General features: G+C 43.5%; 1 protein-coding gene across 3 annotated transcripts; it reads left to right on the top strand.

The window, feature by feature from the left end:
• The first annotated feature begins 390 nt into the window (after nt 1-390).
• MTCH1 (mitochondrial carrier 1) lies at nt 391-16988 on the top strand. Of its 3 annotated transcripts, XR_014565780.1 has the most exons (13): nt 414-640; nt 1298-1382; nt 3670-3776; nt 5647-5724; nt 6811-6868; nt 7718-7769; nt 9253-9312; nt 10086-10179; nt 11498-11545; nt 12769-12836; nt 13470-13545; nt 14244-15020; nt 15095-16988. XR_014565780.1 is itself a non-coding variant. In XM_083745093.1 (12 exons), the coding sequence occupies exons 1-12, from the start codon at nt 467-469 to the stop codon at nt 14310-14312; spliced, it is 969 nt and encodes a 322-aa protein (XP_083601219.1). In that variant the 5' UTR covers nt 391-466; the 3' UTR covers nt 14313-16988. The 3 variants fall into 3 exon arrangements, 2 of the variants coding, with proteins under 2 accessions (XP_083601219.1, XP_083601220.1); XM_083745093.1 differs by having other exon boundaries at nt 391-640; nt 14244-16988; XM_083745094.1 differs by lacking the exons at nt 13470-13545; nt 14244-15020; nt 15095-16988 and adding an exon at nt 12944-13176 and having other exon boundaries at nt 413-640.
• Nucleotides 16989-22625: the final 5637 nt, after the last annotated feature.

The raw sequence follows: 22625 nt of genomic DNA, 5'->3' as shown, positions 1-22625 counted from the left end.
GGAATCCGGGATCCGTGCCTGGGCAAACACGGCCAGCAGTGGCCTCAGAGACGGATTTTCTGCGTTTTCTAATGCAGACCGGGGGTCGCAGAAAGGCCACTCCAACCGCAGACTGCAGTACTGGCAGCGGAAAGCCTCGCTTTCGTAAGGCTCTCTCCCTCCCTGAACATTTTTAAGGGTTAGATTCTTGAAACTCTGGTTCATTATTATTACTGTTCGCCAAAGCCCGCTTTCACGTCCGACCCAGGATTGGGGGGGGGGGTAGCATGAAAACGAACCCGGAAGTTATCCTTAGCCGTGGTCACTCTACTATTTTTCTGAGTCTATGCAATAAAGCAGCCAGTTCCTCCTCCCTGCCGCAGCCCTTCCTCTTGCGTGATGTGATGACGTAGAAGCCCGGTGACCGAAGTACTCGGTCATGTGACGAGGGCAAGGAGCTGTACGCGGAAGTGCGTTCCCTTGTTGGATGGGGGCAGAGGGGATGGCGGCTGTAACGGTGGGCCCTGGGCTACCTCCCGCAGCCGCTGGGCCAGGAATGGGGCCGGGACCGGCGGATGGGGCCGACGCTCTCTTCGTGGCCTTGAGTGCCGGCTTCACGACCTTGAGCCACCCTCTGCTCTATGTCAAGCTGCTGGTGCAGGTGCGGTCGCATCCGAAAGCCGGTTCCGGGTGGGCAGTCTCTGTGGGCCTCTGACGGAGCAGGCAGCCCCAAGAATTTGGGGGTTGCGAAGCAGGGCCCGAAAATTAATTAGAGTTATTGGTATTTGCTGTTTATCTTGGGATGTGTCTCCCGGCATCCCTGGGCAAGTAGGTGCAGCCTTCGTCTTAATTATTGGGGCTGCCCCTAATTAGGACTCAGTTTCCGGGTTTTGTGGTAGGTGTGACCCCTTGCAACAGATGGCGGAGGGTCAGTACCTCATAAATGAGGTTTATCTTCTTTTTGCAATTTACCTAGATTTTGTAAAGAACGTTGTTGTTCCATTTGCTGTATAAAATGACACAGTCACAACTAAAAATGGTGTGTCTATGAGGATGATTTGGACTGTTTACCCTTCACCATAAGGGTTCAGAGTGGGTTAGAACAATGCAAAAAGACAATACTAAAATTAGCTATGAGGCACCGGGCCTGTAAATCTTTTAATTCAATAAACGGTTGGTGTTGGTGAAACTGAGTAAGAACTGAGAACAAATGGGGAAATGTACCATTTATATAGGATGTAAACTTATGAATGAAGAACACTGGTATGGGGGAGTCTTCCAAGAAGCAGATGTTGCCTGATTGGTATCTCTTTTAAAGGTTGGGCATGAACCTCTTCCTCCAACTGTCGGGAGAAACTTGTTGGGAAGAAAAGTACTTTACCTACCTGGCTTTTTTACATATGGTGAGCATACTTTAATAAAAATCCAAGGAAAGTTTGTCAGTACAGTGGTACCTCGGGTTACGAACACGTTGAGTTACAGACTCTGCTACCTCAGGTTAAGAACTTTGCCCCAGGATGAGAACAGAAATTGTGTGCCAGCGACAGCAGGAGGCCCCATTAGCTAAAGTGGTGCTTCAGGTTAAGAACAGTTTCAGATTAAGAACGGACCTCCAAAACGAATTTAATTCTTAACCCAAGGTACCACTGTAGTTGAATAAGGATAATACTGTTGATAAGTCAACAGTAGTATAGTGCTGTGATAAATCAGTTCTTTTTTTAAAAAAATGCCTTTTCTGTGAACAAAATTGTTTTTTTATGAGAATATAGATACTGCAGGAGGAATACTGCTTAGATCTTCTTGATATGCAATGATCACAGACAAAGACAACAAAAAAGTTACAGCTAAAATTGTATGGTGCACTAGGTTTTCATAGTTGAAACTGGGAGTACTCTCCAGTAGACCTTATCTTCTGAGTAGGCATGTGCTGAATTGCATTATTGCCTTTTAAATCTTGTAGGCAGTGGCCCAATTGCATGTAATGCTAAGTCATACTGTATCTAAGCATGAATGCATGAATATGAAGCTACCTGCAGTAAAAAATAGCTGCTGCTGCTGCTCTACACGTGAAACCATGGTTTGGCACTACTACAGCTGAACCCAGGCACATAGCTAGCCTCATTCCAGACAAATCATGAGGCTGGGTTCAGATATAATGCTAAGCCAAACCATGTCTTCATTTTGAGTAGCACAGTAGCAGGACTGGGGGAGGAACAAAGTGGCTGTAATTTTTACAGTGAGTACCCACACGCTTAGCCATGGTTTGGCTTAGTATTGCATGCAAACCAGGCCAACACTCTTTATCTCATTTATATTGCTAGTCATTTTGTAACAGGAAAAAAGTATTGTCTGTGCCATAGATTGTATGGAATCATTGTTGGTCCTTATTGACTTAGAAAAGGGTTGCATGTGCTGCAAAAAGTGCAGTTTGGTGTGACTAATATCTACTTATATGAATAATGCTAATAATAATATAATACCAACAACAATAATATTTCTTATACCCCACCCATCTGACTCGGTTGCGCCAGCCACTCTATGTCACTTCCAACAAAATTACAGGAAAAACAACAGCAACATACCTAGTGTTAGGCCAGAAAACCCTTTTTAATTGATTGTACCTTTTTTGATTTGGGGACATCCTTTTTGTAAATTACTTTGAAGGGTTTGTTTGTTTTGCAATCAAGCAGTGTATACATTTTATAAAACAAATTATAAAATAAATCATTTCGTTATAACAGATATTAGCCGTGGAAGTGTTACTATGAGTAGTGGTATGATTGTTGAGGATTTAGTTTGCTACTTTCAGCCATACCACTTATGTGCTTCCCTTAGAGAAATGTTTGGCGCCTATTAAAAAATATTCATTAGCAAACTGTTTTGAATAAAACAGAATTTTAAAAGACAGACACATTTATAGCATGTAGAGAGGCAAAATGTGTATACATCACTGCATGTATCTATAATACTCCTTGCTTTCTATTTATATAATGGTATAGAGCAACCATACTGTGACTTAGAATCTGGGGTGTTTTTTGCTAATGAAGCTTTTAAAATGCATTTCTTTGTGATTGTTTTATTGTGTGAAGCATGACAGTCAACTGAAGAGCTAGTTAATACAGCTGTTTAATGAAGATCACTTTGTAGATTTGCTTTTACAGAAACATTTTCTCTCTTTTGAAAAAAAGAATACAGCTAGGAAAAAATACTGCTTTACAGCAACCTGAGGGTTGGAAAAGTGGAATTAGTCTTATATTTCCACTGTAGCAAACAACCACGGCATTATACTATACTAGGAGCACATTTGAGTTTTTCCTCTCTGTCTTACCATCTGATGCTTGTAATAATTTAGGCTCTATGCAATTCCTTTCAAAACGTTTTGCAGATTATAACCTGAACCCTTTGGGGTGGAAGGAGGCAACACAGCTAAGCAGGAGTTAAAGGAATCTTCACACTCTGACCTAGCCCAGTAAAATCCAGTGTAACTCTTTAAGGTAGGCAGACCACAGCTGAAAGATTTAGTTGGCAATGTCAGGGTTCTCCTGATTTTACAATGGGATCTTCAGTATCAGTGGATAGTCTAATGCCCTGAGACGTGTTATTCCAAATAGATGTTTAGTCAGCTGCAAGTTGGAGCTTCTGAAGACTGACAACGACGATGATGTGACACCACAATCGTTTATTTCCTAGCCAGACACATTGTGGAAGTGGATGGGAAAAGGGGCCTTTTCCGTGGCCTTGCTCCTCGAATTCTCTCTAGCACTTTATCCACCGTAAGCAGAGGGCGAGTAAAGAAGGTAAGGTTCAAGTTTGCTCTCTGCACTCAGTGTACTGAAGGCTAGTTGTGAATGACTTTTTTTAAAAAAGAAAGTCAGGTCAGCATTTCATTATAGCTCAGGTGTCAGCTGACACCACTGTGGAGTGAGAAGGAATGAGCTTCAAGAGCAACCGCCACTGCCACTTCTCTGGTTGTGGCAAACAGCCCCTTTCCTTCAACCAGAGGCAGTAAATCCTTTGCAAGATCCTGAGTTGCTGAGCTGAAAGAGCAGCAGCTGCTGGCCTTATGCTGAACGGAGGCCCTCTGAGCATGTCTTTTAACTTTCCCCCTTTTTCATTATGTGAATGATTTCCTGAATCCTCAGCATTTATTTGTTTTATTACGGTCCTACACTGATGGCCCTCTTGGACCATATTTTAAATTAATTGATTATTAAGTCACCATCAGGCTGCTTTAGGAATGTCTTGAGTGCCTTCAGCCTCCCTAAAATAATGATGTGCTGATCCTCTCTTAGTGACCTTTTATTTCCTGTGAAAGCCTGTTAGTCTGACACTTCTTGGCCTGCTCAGTCTTTGACAGTGGGGCTGTTGATTTCACTTTTCTAATCGTCAGTGACAGCTCCTCATTAAGGATGGGAGGAGTGCTGCTCTGTCTCCTGCCAAGATGAGTTGGCTGCCGTCCACTCCGTCCCCTCCTGCTGTGCACAGGAAAGCTCAACACTGCCTGATTCAGCTCTATGGTTTGGGAGCCTGCGCTGGCTGCCACTCCCTCCCGTCTGTGCATTGCTTGGAAGCGGGAAGAGAGGCTCATTCATGCTCCTTCAGTGCTTTCGAGTCTGGGCCTCCTCATGCTGATTCTCTTCCTGCTAATGATGCTTTAGACACAGGGTGATGAGCAGGAGGCAAGTGCATGCTTCCAAGCTGGGCATTTTCAAAGTGGAGAGCAACTTCCTTCTCCATTTCTGTGAGGCAGAAAAAGTTGTGTGTGTGCGCGCGCATACACACTCACACACACTCACACACATACACACCCAACATGGCTCCCTTGCAGCAAGAGCATAGGGAGAAGGGAAGGAAGTTGGGGAAGGGCCATAGCTTGATGATAGAGCATGTGGTTTGCATGCAAAAGGTCAGAGGTTCAACTCTGGGCATTTTCAGGTAGGACTGGACAGCTGTGGCCAATGCATGTAGACACTTAGCTAGGTTGGCTAATGGAGTGACATGGTTCCTACTTCCTTAAGGAGGAAGCAAAGATGGGGGTGTAGCTCACTGGGAAAGTCACTATCTTTCAACCTAATCTGTGTAACATGGTGATCCCCCCTCATGTATGGTCCTCTGAGCTCCTCTCCCATTTCCCCTCAACACCCCTAAGAGCAGATGCATCAAGTGCCATTGCTCATCATAGCCAAGTCTCTCAAGGGAGGTGAGCTTAATGTCTGTCCAGGATTTCACTTCCTTCCGCAGGGCCTGTAAGACAGAGCTATTCCGCCTGGCTTTCAATTTGAACTTAGCCTGATCTTTTATTCCCCTTCCTTCCCTCCCTCTCCCCTGTTTATGAAGATTACCCACGCTGGGATCCCACAGCTAATTCTCCCCTGGTCTCCTCGCTGGCCCAAGTAGGACTAATTTAGCCAGCTAGCCCTGGTGATCATCTAATGTTTATTGGGTGGATTTCCCCCCAAATTGATTTTTGAATTCTGAATTTATTGTTATTCACGTTTTATACTGTATTTTACGCTGTTTTTTGTTGCATCAATTAAGTGTTTTAATTTTGTTGTTAGCCGCCCTGAGCCCGGTTTTCTGAACCAGGAAGGGCGGAGTATAAATAAAAATTATTATTATTATTATTATTATTATTATTATTATTATTATTATTATTATGTCTTTTAGGCATTTCCTTTGGAGGATATAGAACATGTTTCTAACAAGGATGATGTGAAAACGTCCCTCCTGAAAGTGGCAAAAGAGGTGGGATCCATTATTGAGCAATCTTTCTTTACTTAATCTTTCACCTAGTGTTTGGAAAAAAGCAACACTGTTTTGCAACTTTGCATTCTAATAAATCTAGGAAAGTTAACATGGTTCATTTCTCCCCAACTTCCTGTAAGGCTAAACCTAGCTTGGAAAACTGCCTGGGGCTAAAGCTGTGAGAAGATTGGAAAGGTTGAAAATGCAAACGTGGGGTCAGCCTGATTTCTTCAGATTCTGGCTCTTCTGCCACCCAAGAAATTAAAAATTAAAATGAATGGATTTAATCTCACTAAATAATTGCAGAACAATTTCTGTGAGCACAATGGAATTTCACTACTACCACCCCCCCAAAATCTTCAGAGTGTAGAGCGAACCTGCAGAGGAGATTCGGCAGATGAGTGGGGAGAGGGAAGTGAAGCTTTATTGCCATGGTAGAATTTTTTTCTGCACTTACACAACCGAGTATTGCACAATACACTCATGGGAGGGACTTCCCTTCCTCCCCTTGTGCAACCTGAAATCTGCTCCAGAGGGTCCCCCAATGCTCTGGAAGAGCCTTTGAGATGGAGGGGTTGAGGAGAAGGGGGAAGTTCTGTTGTTCAAGTAGGAGCCTGCTGTACAAGTTTTGTGGCAGCATTAGATACCATCAAATGATTTTTGGAAAATGGCATAATGAGAATATAAAAGACCTGAAAGTGGTCTTCCAACACATATAATGTTGTGAGGCTTGAAAAGTTTTGAAGAAAGCAGAAATTTGCCTTCAGACATGGGTATACCTCTGAGGTCAAATTGTTTGTGTTACCAAAGCTTCACAATCTCTCCTCTCTGAATTATCTCGTATACGGTTACATCAGAATAAAGATATGCGGGAGGCAGGTCGTGGCATGAGGTAATGAGACTCTAGAAATTGCTGCCTTCCGTGTAGTTCCCCCCCCCCCCAGGTTTGTTTTTCAAAACACAAAACTGAAACACTTAAAAGCAATCGGTTTCCCAACATAGTCCTAATGACAGTGTGATCAGTTGCAGCCATGCCATTTCTCAGAAGGTGGTTCATACTGCACTCTGCTTGACCTTCTTTCTCAGACCTCCCATGAGATGATGATGCAGTGCGTATCCCGGGTTATCTCTCATCCGCTGCATGGTGAGTTGTGTGGTCTGCTGTCTTTCAGTCTCTTTTTAACCTTGAGGGATGTTGGGTTTTTGTTTTGTTTTTTACAGTCGAGTGGTATAAAAAATTTGATAAAAAGAAAGACTAGCTTTTAGTTTGTCTCTTGAAGCAGTTGTTTTAAACAAAATTGGGGAAGATATTCCTAGCCATGACAAGAGCCTGATCTTGAGTCAGACTCATTTGAGATGTTCTTACTTACTAAAGAAAACATTTCTCTCCCCCCCCCCTTTTCAGGTGTTAAAACCTATAGAGTAGGAAGTTTGCTGTCACTAATGATTGCTGAAGTAAATTTGACTCTGCATAGAAATACAAGAGACTGGGACTTGTTCCATTTCATGACATTTTGGTCCTACAGCTTACATAATAATAGGTGCATGTGCTGAAGTGTAAGAGGGATATTCACTCTACAACTGAAGAAAATATTTCATACATCTGACAGGGTGGATTCTGATGCAGGGATGAATCACCTGTGGCCCTCCAGACATTGATGAACTACAGTTCCAATCAGTCACAGCCAGCAAGGGCACTGATCAGGGATGCTGGGTTGTTGTGTGGCAGCATCAGGTGGGCCACAGGTTCCCCATAATCAGTGAAATCTTACGCAACTTGCTAATGTTTAAGGAGCCACAAGGAACTCCTGGGGGCTCTTAGAGAGGTATGCATTTATATCTCTGTTAAGCATAATGAACTAAGAACTATGACTGATAGAATGCTGCATTTTGGGGGGTGGATTTCGTGCCTCATATACTGCTTGATAGATCCCGATGAAATGATGCAATGGTTTGCAACTGCAGTTGCTTAAATGCCTTTGTTTCCCTGCAGTAATTTCAATGCGCTGTATGGTCCAGTTTGTAGGACGGGAAGTGAAGTACAGGTGAGATTGTTCTGCCCTTTGAGAGTTGAACCTGAGAATAATAGTCTTGGATAAACTATTTGCTCAATGTGAACCAAGCAGCACCAGCATGAACAGCTCACCGTTCTTCCTCTTACTCCACTGTGTCTTTGACGCTACGTATCCATTGTCCCACTAGAATTTTATGTGTTTCAGCATCTTCTATTTCAGACAAAAAGGAGGTGAAACACCAATACAATTTCATAATGGTCTCCTTGTGCAGAAATTTAAGATAGTGCAACTATGCAACCACAATTTTAAGTATTTATTTGCTTTCTATAAAAACATGCATGTGATGCTTTGGGGTACATACTCCACCTAAGAAAGCTCACAATATTGTAAAAACGCAATAAATACAGCACTCTAAACTAATCACAACTAGCAAAGGCTGCAGCCTTAATAGTTATTAAAAAGACCATTTAAAACAGTTACGGAGACTAATAAAACAGCTAAAGAGCGCTATAGTATGTACCAATTCTGGAAATAAGGCAAAAGGCAGCTTCTGCAAAAGGCAGCTTGTAAATGATGGCTTTTAAGGCTTCATGTAAAAATCTGCAGTGCAGAGGCCATGCACACTTCTTAGGAGAGAAAGTTCCACCTGAATAGAGATAGCTTGGTTGCGAGCTACCCATCTCCCAGTAACCTGATGCTTAGCTTACTGCAATGCAGCATATACACAGCAGCTTTCAAAAATAATCCAGAAACTGCAGTTGGTCCGAAGTAGGACTACAAGATTCCTTGATTCTTTCTTCAGCGACTCTACTGAAGAAGATGTCTACACTAAGCAAAGTGAAGTGGGGGGCTACTAAGGAGAGAGGGCCTTCTGTGTGGTGGCACCCCAGCCCATCTGAGAGAGGCTGGCTCGGTGCCTCCTTAGGGTTCTTTTGTCCCCAGGTCAGGATTTAAAAAAAAAAACAACACAGGCCTATTAGGTATCTGTGAGTAGGAGTATTCTGAATTGCACTTATGTGCTATTAATATGCTTTGATTCATCCCTGCTGGACATTTTTATGCTGCAAACTGTTATTTTATTATGGTGATGGGAATTTTTTTGAGAGAGAGAGACCGGGGGCGGAGGGGAGAGATGCATTCTGAAGAGAGGGTATTTGGTTGGAGGCTGTGTGAGTGGGACTGAAGGTGGCTGTGGGCAGGACCAGAGCTTTCCCTCCCCACAACCCCCTTTCTCGCTCCCTTTTCTTCCCTGGCATTGGAGAGATTACTCCTGGCCAGAGGTCTGAACTGCTGCTTGCTGAGGGCTTTGAAATTAGGCCAAGGGCTGCTGGTTGTCCACCCCTGTGCTAGAATCATAATGCTAATTTAGCCGTTGGTTTGTTCCAAGGAGAGGAAGACAATTCTTCTTTCCCCTGCTTGAAGCATACAAGTAGCAGCTGCATAAATGTGCTGCTGACTGCAGAGGCGTGTGAGAGTTGCTTCCCCGAGTCTTAACCATTTCCTTTCTCAACAGGGGCGTGCTTAGCTCCATTGGGACAATTTGGAAGGAAGAAGGGCTGCTGGGATTCTTTGTGTACGTGAGTCTGTCTGAATTCCTAGCAAACCTTACTCAATCTGAAACTTTTGTTGTTGATCAGTTGCCACACCCTGGGCCAGCTCTTATTCCAAACAGTCATCTGCCAGCAGAACGGGAGGTTGCTGTTCGCATTCCTTAGGATTCAGTTCTGCACTCAACATTTTTCTATCAGACAGTACATAGGATGCTGCTCCAAATAAGATACTCCTTTGGAATTGTAAAGCTCTGCAGGTACATAGCAGAGATAAATTGTTGCCCATTGTGACCAGGCAGTAGTGTCTCTTGCATGTCACCTAAAACCAACAAAAGCAAATGACTTGGGGCTTCATAGGCAGCACCTCAGCCTTGGAGCTCCTCCCTGCATTATGTCAGAGCCTAAGGCACTTTTTGGAAGGAGTCCCAGACTTACTACTTAAGCAACAATAATTACTAGGAATGGCTCGGTCAAAACAGCAATAAGGAGATCAACAAATCTTATTCTATCTGTGATTACTTTTTAATCAGCACTGAGGTTTCTAAAATGCATCTGTGCTGTAGAATGCCATGTAGAATGAGTTAGTGATTTCCTTTTGAATTAACAGAACTGGAGGATTGAAATCTCTGTATCAGGGTAGGGGTTAACCACATTTTCTGGTCACTCTCGATGAGATTTTTGTCTAAATTGCATCTTTATTTTTTTTTAAAGGCAACGGTTCTGTTTTAAATAGCCACAAAGGTATTGTAGTTTAACTCAAGTCTTTGTTATCCAATTCTCCTTCTTGGTTTTTCAGCGGTTTAGTTCCTCATATCCTAGGTGATGTCATCTTTCTATGGTGTTGCAACCTTCTGGCTCACTTGATCAACACCTACGCAGTGGATGACAACGTGAGTGGTGGGGTTTCTCATCCTGTTGAGTTGCTTGTTGGTTTAGTGCAACAGTGGATCTCTGGGTGATTTTCCCTGAATCAGCGCATGCACATACACACACACAAACACACACATCTGACTTGTGTAAAAGAATGCTTGGGAGAAAATCAGGAGTGGATTTTTGTATGGAAGGACTTCTAAACTTGGTTTTGATACTATCCTTGAATTTCTGGACTTCTTAGTGTATGTCCACCTGACTGAGCTACTATTTTGCACCTGGCACTCATGCTTTAGGGACTACTAGTTAATAATGATACCACAGAAACATATGGGTCGGAAAAACTTAGCAGACTTGCTTATAGCTGAAATAAAACATGCTATGTTTTTATAGCAAAAGTGTGAAGAGAGAGAGAGAAGCAGGAAATTTTCAATGGCTTATTCGGACCTAGGTTGAAGCCTTGATTTGCAGAATGTTCTAAACTGAAGGAGGAGGGGTGTCATCTGTTAGGCCTCCCTCTGCTTTGTTTTCACAGCTCAAATTGAGCATGGTTTTAAGTAGCTGACAAATCTCAGCAGAGAACATGAACCTCCCCCCACCCAGCAATACTGTTCTCCTAGTCTGTAAACTTTACAAGCTCGAGCCGTCACCATATAGCAGCCAGGAAGTGCCTTTGCCACATTCTAGCCAACTTTTTCTGTTCAGTGCATATGGCTTCTCTTAAGCATCATTGATTCCCCATATTCAGTTTTTGCCTAGTTTGCATCATGCTAATTTGGGCTAAGAAAATATCAAAACTCACAGACCTGTTTGCTGGGAGCTGCTTGTTAATACGGCTCATGAAGTCTTTTCCCCTTTGGGGACATGAGATCAAATGTTAAGACAGGTGGGGTGTAACTATGGAAAAGTTATTTCCATAGAAGAGCAAGCTGAATTACCTGTACTTATGTAACAACTCAGCAGTCTTTGTGGAGTTGTGTTTACAATGTCTTCAATTCAGTGCAGGTATGTGGAACCTTTGGCCCTTGACCTGTTGCTGAACTACAATTTCCATCAGCCCCAGCAAGCATGGTCAGTGATCAGAGTCGGTGGGACTTGTAGTTCAGTGACATCTGGAGGACCAAGCGTTCCCCACACCTGGTTTAGTAGGTGCCTCTTGACAGTTTAAAGCTGTTGCTACCTGCGTTAGCTCAGATCTGGTTTAGGTTCTATCTAGAACTATGCCAGTCTCTTTGCATATTCCACGCAGCCTTATTGATAACCGGTGATCTGCTTGTATTTGCTCAATGTGTGTGATGGTTTGAGCCTGAAGAAACCTCTGATCTCTCTTTGTTTCAGTTCAGCCAAGCCTCTGTGATACGAAGCTACACCAAGTTTGTGATGGGGGTATGTAAGCGATTGTGCCTGTTGGGGGAATTGGTCGACATATGACTTGTTGTCCTTCTCTCTTCCACTGTTCTAGGGAAATAGTGCACACCCATGTATGACTTTGTATAAGTACTGAGTCCCAGCAACTGGGAACTTCAGATCTCAGGGTTTGAACGGTTGATTTATGATCCTGACTTAAAGCCATAACTGGCAGCCTTTTTGGCAAGTGTGCCTCAAATGTGGTCCAAAGTATGAAACAGTGCCGCTACAGGCATTATTGCACACTTTAGTAGCTGTAACCCATCCCAGGCCTCTGCTCCTGGCCTCTTCTCATCAGCATAGCTTTGCAGAGGGAGGCAGGCTGTGTAGACTTGGCTCTCTCCCATATACAATCATCCCTTGTGTTGTGTTCCACTCATGTTATGGACTTTCAGCTTACGAATGCAGCAAACCCGGAAGTGTTTACTTCCGGGTTCGCCACCCGTGCATGCGCAGAAGCGATCAGCACGCTTCGTGCACACGCAGAAACGCTCAATCGCGCCGCACACATGTGCAGAAGAGGCGCTCTAGTTGCGGACTTTTCAGGGTGTGAACGGCACCCCGAAATGGATTAAGTCCACAACTAGAGGTACCACTGTGCTGGCTCCCACATTCACTGCCTCTTGCTCCACCAACGATGGTGCTTATGCCACAGGTTGGCCACTTTAAAAAATCTGGTCTGCTTGAGGCGAGGTGAGTTAGATGAAAGGCCCAAGTCTCCTACCTGTAAGTCCTATGAAACTGCAACTGGCGAGTGGCCAAAAAATTGCTGGTCAACCCCGATTCTCCTTGGGCTCGAGAAACTGCCATGCTGCCACACCAGACTTGAATAAACCCACAATTAATAAAGTGCAAGATGTGGGTGGGGAAACCAGCTGTCATCATAACTTATCCTTAATGCATATGGATCTTTTTCCATGTGTAATTTTTAACAGGCATGTGCAGCTCTGTTGTTAAGCATCTTTCAGCTGCAGTTCTTCCTGCCAGTTGATGTGTATCTGGGCCTGTTATGCTGCTTTTCTACATAACTGACAGTTAAGCTGCCTCAGGTGAAAAAGTTTCTCTCTCTGCACACTCAAAATATGCTGGTCCTGTCTTGTTGCATGAGGCTTCCTGCTCATTGTTTTTTGGGGGGAGAGGTGGGGGACAGTGTCTCGCTCTGCCGTATGGAAGGGAATGCCTTAGATATGTCTTTGTTTCAGATTGCTGTGAGCATGCTGACGTACCCCTTTCTTCTTGTGGGAGATCTCATGGCGGTGAACAATTGTGGGTATGTGATTATCCTCTCCCCACCCCCACCCCCAACCAGCGTCATTAATGAAATTTAATAAGTTGGCAGAACTACTTATTCTAGTCATATTTTCCTATACTGAACAGCTTAGCCTGGACATATGCACACACAGCATGAAAAACCGCGCCCTCGCATCCCTGCACGCACCTAAAAAAGTGATTTGGGACAGACAGACTTCAGGCTGATGTGTTTGGAGATGATGCACACTGAAGGAACCAGGAGGAAGAGAAGACCTTGGCTGTGTGTATATGTGGAAATAGCCCACAGTTATTTTTGCTAGCCAGCCAGCATTTTTAGGTCAATAAACATGAAGTGAACAGCCTCTGTGTCTCTCTCAGGTTTGTGAATGTTCATGGTCATTGAAGGAGATGGAGTTAAGTCGGTGGCTTTTTGTAAAGTTTCTGCAGCTTGTAGAACAATGAGAGGGTTTGGTTTTCTGTTGCGTATTGCCCCCTTTCTAGAGCAGGGACTGTGTATATTTGTGTCTGTCATACCTGAATAAATGAGAGCATCTGAAGGCAGTAATGATGTTGATTCCTGTTTACACCTTGATTGCTTGCTTCTCTCGCCCTCAGTTTGTTCTCTTCCTTGACTGCTCTCTTTGCTGTATAGGTTACTTGCTGGCCTCCCTCCACGCACCCCTGTGTTTTCCTCTTGGATTCAGTGCTGGAGACACCTCAGTGCTCAGGTGAGCAGCCGTGTTTACTCTGAGATGAGTTTAGCCAGAGAAAGTAAAGCTTTGGTTCCTGAGCAGTTCCTCAGTACGGATGGATAGCAGAAGCATGCATCCTTTCTTGTCCTGAACAGAAGTGGATGATTCTTAACTTTTAGCAAATCTGCTGTTGCAAATTTAGCCACAGAAGAAGCAAAATGTCACCCCCAACTCCCCTGCCATTTTTACTCTTTAGTGTTTTCATAATCTTTAAAATCTTGTTCAGACTAACATCAGTAAGGATAATCTTCCTAGTAAAGTCTATTCCTGTGAGATTTGGTGTTGGTCCTTTTACACCACAGTAATATTATGCAGGGTTTCCCTAGACATGTATAAAATACAGTGGTACCTTGGTTCTCAAACTTAATCTGTTCCGGGAGTCCATTCGACCCCCGGAAACTGCATCAGACGTTCAGCTTTTGGAAACATTCACAAACCGGAACACTTTGTGGTGTTCGGGAGCCGATTTGTTTGACGACTAAGCCGTTCAGGAACCAAGGTACCACTGTAAGAGGAAGAGGGGAAAATGAATGCATATGGGGGATTACTATTTGTATTTTGCTCCTGGTTTACTGTTGCTGCATCCAGCACCCTTATTTACTATACATTTTTTTTAAAATGACAGCTCTTATAAATGTTGGTTTCCAACACTTCTCCTGTCTTCTTCTCCCTAGGGGCAGCTCTTCAGAGGCTCCAGCCTACTTTTTCGTAGAGCATCTGCACCAGCATATCTTATTGATTAATCTCATCTGGGAGAAAGAGGTCAACCTAGACTCTTGTAGAAGAAACCTTCAATGCTTGCTTTGACATTTCCTTTTTAATTTTGAAGTCAAAGGTGAAAGAGCAAGAGCATCTTCTCCCCAGCAAATTGGACTGGCTTCCTAACTGCACCATGTTGACTTAAGTTGCCAGCTGATCTTGCCAGTCAGGGTGGGGCAGGAACACTTTTCAGTGCCAGCCAAGCCTAAAGTCCAAAGGGACAGCCTTACTGGAGAACGGTTATAGCTTCTGAAGGCTTGGCATGCACATGGCTCTCTGGAGTCAGGGACACAATGAGAAGTTTGTTTACATCATTCTTTGCACTGCCTAAACCAGCCGAGACTTCAGTTGGTTGCAGTCTCTCCTCGGTGCCATCGTTAGACAAGTAAAATAGAATAGCCATTATTGCATTCGTCTGTGGACCAGCAAAACATTAGACAAATTGGAGAAGCTAAACTTAGCTCTGTCAGCTTTGGCCTCTGCCTCATTGGCTAGCCTACATGTTAAAATCCCAACTGGTTTTAGAATATTTTTCATACTTAGGATTCAGGAGAGCCACAGAAAACGTACCATAAGTGACAGTATTATTCATTTCCTAACAATGACATGCAGAGAGCTGAATCTTGGTTTAACATAGCATCTCTCAGGTCTTCCACCACCCAAATTTTTTATGGGGTTCTTCTCTTAAGTTGGCACATAAGAGTAATCAATTTTATCTGGGTTTTGAACAACCTGAGCACGGGAAGGGGGTGTTAAACACTAAGAGGGAAGATACATTTCCTAAGGGAACATAACTACAAGCACCTTAAGACTGAGCTGAGTGTTGCTCACTAATGAGATGTTTAAGCCAGAATTGGTATAGCTAGTGCTCTTTTTCTAGAAAAAGAGGTCCTGGAACTCACCATGAATGCCTCCTTTGTTCTCTCAGAATGGCAACAGCACCCGCCTAATTGGTGCTGGAACTGAGTTCCAGCAAGTTCCAGCTGAAAAAAGCCCTGGGTATAGCATTTGGTGAAGAAACAGGTAGCACTAATAGTGTCCACAGGGCCACATGTGGATACCACATATGTACACTAGGGCTCTTCTGCCACTCATGAAGCCAGGGGACCTTCTGGGGCACACAAGGGGATGCAGCTGGGGGTGAATCGTGGTCAAACTGAGATAGCATGTAAGCAAAGAAAGGAAATGTTTTCTCTGGGACAAAAACACACATGTTGCGCTGACCTGTATGTGAATAAGCTTGTCAGACTTGCTGGTCTAGACCTAAGTTCAGCAGTGCTCCCCACTGTGAGATGATGCTGGGCAAGAAAGTCTGCCGTGTTAAGGACTTGTAGCTTTGTTGTATAGAACAGAACGGTTTTTGCACATTGGTTGTCATAGCTAAGGCTGCCTTCTGATCATGTGAATTTGGGCCATGATTAGTTTTTCTAATTTCTGCTTTAGAAGTTCATGTGAGTTGGCTCTGTTTGACAGGAAGACTTTCATTATTAGATCAGTTCCACAGTCAAGGGGGTGTCGTGCGGCTACTTCGCCACAAGCATGGCTGACAGTTCAGTCCACAGCTGACTGCTTCCCCCACTTTCGCATCTTTGCAGTAGCATGGCAAACGCTGGGAAATTATCTTCCTGGCAAAGCATCTACTTTACCAACAATTTTGAGACTTCTCTGCTAAACTCATATTCTCACCACACTTTAGTTCTGTGAATTGGTGCTGAGCTTGAGACAAAGGCCAAGCCAACTCTTGTCAATTAATGTGGTTGCTTTGTGGTTGCTTTGGTTCTGCAACTTTTAAACTACTTGATCTTGTATGCCACAACTGTATATAAGAAAGGTCAGTTTATTTGTGAATTGCACTAAAGTAGTGTTTCATTTCAGCAAGGATGTGGTTGTAGCACGCTGGCTCAACTTAAGTTCAACTATTAGTGTTTGTCTTCAGGAAACTAGGTGATGAGGGAGTGAAAATCCAGCATTGGGATTCTAAAGGCAACTAACTCCTTGTCCAGTAAAAGTGTTAGAGGCATTCCTGGTTTTGTGATTAGAGCTTATTTATACACACAAAAAATGGCTATATTCCCGTCCAGTGCTGCTGTACATAGGCTTTCCCCGTTCCATTTGCTGTGTTGTTAGTTCTTTGTTGTATGTGCATGAGTAGTGTATGTGTTACTAAGTAATTCCAAATGCATCTGTGCTGGCTTCTGCAGTGCCTGGGGATTCTTTCTGGGTCAGAAGGAAGGGCATTAATTTTGTAATGTCATACAGTGAAAAATGATATGGATGTCTTGTGATTTCCCCCCCTCTAAATCCTTGGGGAGCCCAGGAAGAGCCTGGTCTTGCTTCTTGCATCCAAGGAACCGCAACAATTCCTCAGAGGAGGAATAGGGTCATTTGTTTTCCAGATAGGTGTTCCAAATCTTTTACTTTCCAAACAATGCCATTTGAACAGATACTTGTCTTGATGCTTTGGAGATCTTGTCCTGTATAGCATATTTGTACATGTATTATTAGTACATGTGGGAGGCTCTTGTATCTAAAATATCTGCTACCTTATCCCTTTGACCCAACCTGTCACTTTAATGCTTTTATCTTTACCATAAAACTGCATGCTATTGTTTTTATAACTGTTAATTGAATTCACTTTGAAATAAAACTGTGGAAAATGACATCCCTTGAGCTTCTTTAATGTTATGCATGACCCCAAGGACTGTAAATCTCAGCCGCCTAGTCTGTTTGTTTTTAAATCTAAAATGTTCACACACACAAAAACACCCATTGTGGTTATGTGCTATGTCCATCCTGCTCAAATGAGACTGTAAAGGTCAGACCCAATCAGAACAATGAAACTAGAATGAAATGTTCACTCAGTTCTTGAATATCTCCATTGACGAACGTTTCAGAACTTAAACACCGAAAACCCAGAAGTAAATGCTTCTGTTTTCGAAGGCACCTCGGAAGTCGAACGGCTTCCACTGCTTGTTTTTCAATTTTCTCAATTGAATTTGCAGACAGTCCTTTGCACCTCGGTTTTTGAACATTTCAGAACTCGAATGGTCTTCCAGAATGGATTACGTTCGAGAACCAAGGTACCACTTGTACTAGTATGTTTTTCAGTAAGTCAGTTTTCGCATACCCACCTTCCTTATTTATGCCCTACTAAGGCTATTGGCCATGTTGGCTGGACTTGATGAGAATAATAGTCCCGCAACCTCTGGAGATCACCTCTGATTTATAGGAACATGGGTATCAGGGTTGGGAAGGACTCCTTTCAGAGACCTTAAAAGAGTTGCTGCCAGCCAGAGTAGACAATATGGGACTATATGTTCCGTGGTCTGACTTGGTATAAGTCACCTTCATATCACCTGGCCTAAAGATTTTTACACATCAGTGGTTCTCCATCAACCACTTCAAAATTGCTTAGGGTCTTGGTCAACCACTTAATTACTTTTTTGCCTGTTGTAGGAATTTGAATTGTAATATACAGTATACGAAATAAAAGACTCAATAAAAATACAAATAATATTCAGCATGATGGATGTGCCAACTCTCATCTTCAGCTACAAATCCTCAGGTGCACCTCAGGTCACCTGAATGAAGTTCACAGACCACAGTTTGCCATCCCCTATCCTAGACAATAGCCTCAATAGACTGTCTTGGACTCCAGGCTGTCTTCCTTGCCGAAACATCCTCTTTTCACCAGATCCCAGGCTTTGGCAACTCATAAACATAGTTCAGTTTGTTTAGAGATCTGGTAAAGAATGTATATTAGATTAGGTAGACATTTGGCTTCTGGCAGTGGTTTTACTATACAACCGACTACTAAATTATTATTAATAAAAAGTAAGATCTCAACAGCAGTGACAGGGTCAGGGTCACTTTTCAGCCTTTAGTAAAGGTGCTAATTTATATACGCGGTTGTATATAAAGCAAACTTCGCTTTCCCCAGTTACATGCAGATTTTGTTTATGAGCTTTCCAATAGCACTGTGGTGATCGTGCTCAGGGTACTTTGTTTGAGGATCACATCTTCTGAGGCTTAATAAGCTTCTATTCTCTTGTCACACTGCAGTTCACCATCAAGAATTTGGGGAAATAGCCTGGGAAAGACCCTTTTCTCTCTGTGTCAGCACTACATCAGTTCACTGTAGAAATCCAGCCATGCATTGGTGGGCAGACAAGCACAAGCTTTTCTGGTTTGAGGGGGTTGGAAGTACTAAAACAATACATTGGCTCCGCTGAAAGAGAGCACACACAGTCGGTTGTAAAAATTTGGTACCTCTGGCCAGTACGTAGCGTGCCAACCATCTCCTATTTTTAACTTGAAGTGGTTCAGTTCTGAGTGTTCAAAGGGATTTCTTCTTATGAAACTGCTCAGTATGTTCCCTTTTTAAAATTCATTCACTGGAGAGGAAGGGGAGTGTGGATCAGCCCTTCCCAGTTTAAAAGTCTGCCTTGCAGGGGCTTCTGTAGGCGAATGTTCCTGTTATACAAAATTCTCGTCTTCCCTTTTCTCTGTTCCCATCCATTTTCACGTCCTTCCACAGTCTACCCCCAGGGACAGCCCCCTCCTCTCCTCCCCTTTTGCATCTGCTTCCTTCCCCTTTTATATCTGGTTCTGGCAGCTACTTCCGTCTGGTGCCTCTGAGTGCATGGCATATTGTCCTGAACAGCCAATGGCTTTCTCTGTGTGTGTGTGTCTCTTTCACCCCCAAGCATGATGCAGAGCTGCTGTTTTGCAGGAAGCTGCAGCTAAGAACATTTGTGGCACGTGTGGGTGGCTTGCAGCTCTTTTGTTTACAACAATCAGGGTCCAAGGAAAGGAGATTCCTGGGTCATCTCCAGCCCGTACGCTGACCAGATAGCCCCCCCCCAAAAAGGGACCAGTCTACAGGGGAATGTTAGTTGCTTTTAAAAAGTCAAGCAGATTGACTCGCTTAGATATCCCAAGTCGCATGGGCATCCATATCTTCAGAGCCCCCTCTTTAGATGACCCATTAGTGGAGTATTCGCGTTGATAAGCTTATCAGCAATGAATTTTTCTCCCAATGAGCTTCTGTTGCCACATGGTGGAAAGACTGCTGAAGACCAGAGCCACTGAGATGTCTATTTCAAGTGAGCAGCTTTCTTAATTCTGAGAACCATGCAAAAAGACAGATCTGGGTGGATTTGTCGTGAAACCTGAGTTCTCAGATAAAAGCTGAAACGTCTGAAGTTTGCCCAAATTTCAAATGTTGATGCTCTTTAATTTGGATCCGAAATGTTTATCCTAAAAATCAAGCACTTTACAATGAGAAGGTGGCAGTATGTATGCTGTGGTTTGTTTTGTTTTTTGGCAGGTATGAACCACAAAACAGCTCTGCCAGCTATTGCCAGCTATTGTCGGTTACCAGATACCATGGCAAGGGTGTTCTAAGTGCAATGCAAGGAGTAAAATGGAAGATAGCCTCTGGTCACAGGCTCACGATTAGAACCAGTTGGACTTGCCTTGCTTCACAGGCGTCAGCTGCAAGTAACTACATGTGCAATCTGTAGGATCAGGCTGATACCTTTGCTTTCGGATTATTGCTATCACAGCTATGGGTTTTTGTGACGCTAAAAGAGCTTATGTTGTGTAGCTCCTGTTGTGAAGATATTCTAGATCATCTTTCCGTAAACTCTATCATCTACTTGAAAATCACTATAAAGGTAAAGGTACCCCTGACCATTAGATCCAGTCGTGGACAACCCTGGGGTTGCGGTGCTCATCTCGCTCTATAGGCCGAGGCGTTTGTCCGCTGACAGTTACCAGGTCATGTGGCCAGCATGACTAAGCTGCTTCTGGCAAACCAGAGCAGCACACGGAAACACCGTTTACCTTCCCACCGGAGTGGTACCTATTTATCTACTTGCACTTTGACGTGCTTTCGAACTGCTAGGTGGGCAGGAGCTGGGACCAAACAACGGGAGCTCACCCCATCGCGGGGATTCGAACCGCCGACCTTCTGATCGGCAAGCCCTAGGCTCTGTGGTTTAGACCACAGCGCCACCCGCGTCTAAACTCGACATCACTGTAGTAGTTATCAAATACCTTCATACCTACTGGGAAGCTCATTTGAATGCCAGCCTTTATGTGGTCAACGTGCAAAAGAGGAAAGAAGTAGTAGACTTGGGGAACCAAGGGAATCCTACAAAACTTTTAGGAACAAAATGTAACGGGGCCCAAAGCTGAATGACCACAGAACACTACTGGAAAAATATGGGGGGGACCATGGAGGAGGGAAAATATGGACTACCTTGGAAGACGGTGTGGCTGATTGGCTGGTAAGACATCCATGCTGTACCTTTTGTTGCAGGTCCCAGTTGCTAATTACTGTTTGACACTGTCAAGCAACTGAAATCAAATGGCATTAGAGGTCAAGCCGTGCTTTCAAATGTTTTGACAAACACTTGAATATGCAGAGAATTTCTGGTGTGTTATTCAGTGCCGGCATTCGACAGGAATCTTTTTTGAAAGCAAACAGCTTTCAGCTGAAGCTTGGATTCTTCTGCTCTGAAGCCATCCTGTAGGCAGGGACTGCCAGCCTCCTGCCCTCCAGAGGATGCTGGAACTGTTACTCTCACCAGCTGCAGCCAGCCCATGCTGACTGGGACTGAGGAGAGCCATAACCCGAACCGTGTGGAGGGCACCAAGTTGAGGAAAGCTGCTCTAAGCAAACAGAGGGAAAAGCGAGGCCTTTTCAGGGCCTCAGGCTTCGGCAAGGTGTGCTTCAGCTGCCGCCTCCTACCTGTGCTCCAAGATTATGGAGGCTGCTCTACACGCAGAACCAGTGTGTGGAGATGACGCACTGCCCCATGCTAAACAGAGGAGCCATTCTTGAGGCTGTGGAGCACGCCCTTGGCCCAGAGCGATAGGAATGTTTGCTTTTCTCTGCTCCTGTTGTACTGTGCCAGAGCAGGCAGCACGTAGACAAGAAGACAGCAGAGCCCAGCTAGAGGGGGTGGGGTCAGGCCTCACATTCCCACTGAGCAGCTTGAAGGGCATGGCTGGCTTTGGAAGGGAAGAGAGAGTGCAGGGCAGACAGCTAGCTATGCTACAGTCCTAGAGGGTCTCCTTTCCTTGGAGCAGGGAATTGGAAGGCAAGGAATTCGTATTTCAGGTCAATGTGAATGTCAAGTAGGGATCGGTTAATCTGCCTATTTTTTGTTTCTCTCCGTTTCTTCTTTTTCCAGCCTTAAATTCAGATGTCTATGTTCCTGCTTCAGTTTTTTTAAAAAAAATAAATTTAAAAACAAATTATGAAATTCATCAACATCGTAATAGATTTTACTGCAAATTTCTCCTAGTTTCTTATTCAGTTTTACTGAATGTACACATTTTGTTGCAAAGCAGTTTTCCCTTTAAAAATGCATGTCTGTATGTCACTTTCACTAACATGTACACTTAAATGCACACTTTGTCTCAATATATGCATTTTTGTGCACATAGCTTGGATGGAGAACTGCATTGCAAAATTCAGAGAAATGCAAATTTTGAAAGATGGCTGTGTTTTGGTTTGGGTATTGCTTCAGGAAGTGCAGATTAGGTAGGCTTGTCATTACATTTGAATTGAATCAAAATTCTCCCCATCCCTAATGTGATATTATCAGTAAATGGAAGTCTGGGCCAAAAGCAGACTTGTGCTGCTGTTGATTTTTCTCCCAAAGGAAAATTCACATTTTTCTCTCTGTAAAAATATGTATCCATCCTTTAACATATTGACACAAATAATAACTATCATCTATCTATCTATCTATCTATCTATCTATCATCATCTATCTATCTATCTATCATCTATCATTTATCATCTATCTATCTATCTGTCTATCTATCTATCTATCTATATCTATCATCTATCTCTCTCTATCTATCTATCTATCTATCTATCTATATCGGTATACTTTAAAATGCTTCCAAAATTTATCCAGGCATTGCTAGATTAGTGTGATATTTGTCTTGAATATATTGCCATAATATGAGCCATACCGCTGGGGATATTTGAAGCTTTTCCTAGGTACTGTGCGAAGTGCCAAGAAAACCTAAGACAATATTTGATCAGTGATCATGGTGGCCCACAGAAAATGAATGTGCGTACCATGGGGCAATAAGAGCTTTGAATCTATATTATCTGCATTCAGCTCTGCTGGCTGCTTCTTTTTCTTTCCTGCCCAAGATTGATGTGGAAGGTTTGAAGTGCTAATTTGCAGTCATTAGCACCTCATTCTCCCAGTACCCCTTCTCTTTGAGAACAGTAGCCATACTGTCTGTCAGGAGATGTTCCTAACTCA

The sequence above is a fragment of the Podarcis gaigeae genome, assembly GCF_964106915.1.
Source record: "Podarcis gaigeae genome assembly, chromosome: 6".
Classification (NCBI taxonomy): Eukaryota; Metazoa; Chordata; class Lepidosauria; order Squamata; family Lacertidae; genus Podarcis; species Podarcis gaigeae.
Note: the sequence above shows the minus strand (reverse complement) of the source record. Positions and strands in the feature narration are given on the sequence as shown.

Excerpts from the sequence above, each read along its gene's own strand:
- MTCH1 (XM_083745093.1), top strand. The coding sequence starts at position 467 with ATGGGGGCAGAGGGGATGGCGGCTGTAACGGTGGGCCCTGGGCTACCT. Across the intron at positions 6,869-7,717 it reads TATCTCTCATCCGCTGCATG|TAATTTCAATGCGCTGTATG; the intron begins GTGAGTTGTGTG and ends GTTTCCCTGCAG. Across the intron at positions 10,180-11,497 it reads CCTACGCAGTGGATGACAAC|TTCAGCCAAGCCTCTGTGAT; the intron begins GTGAGTGGTGGG and ends TCTTTGTTTCAG.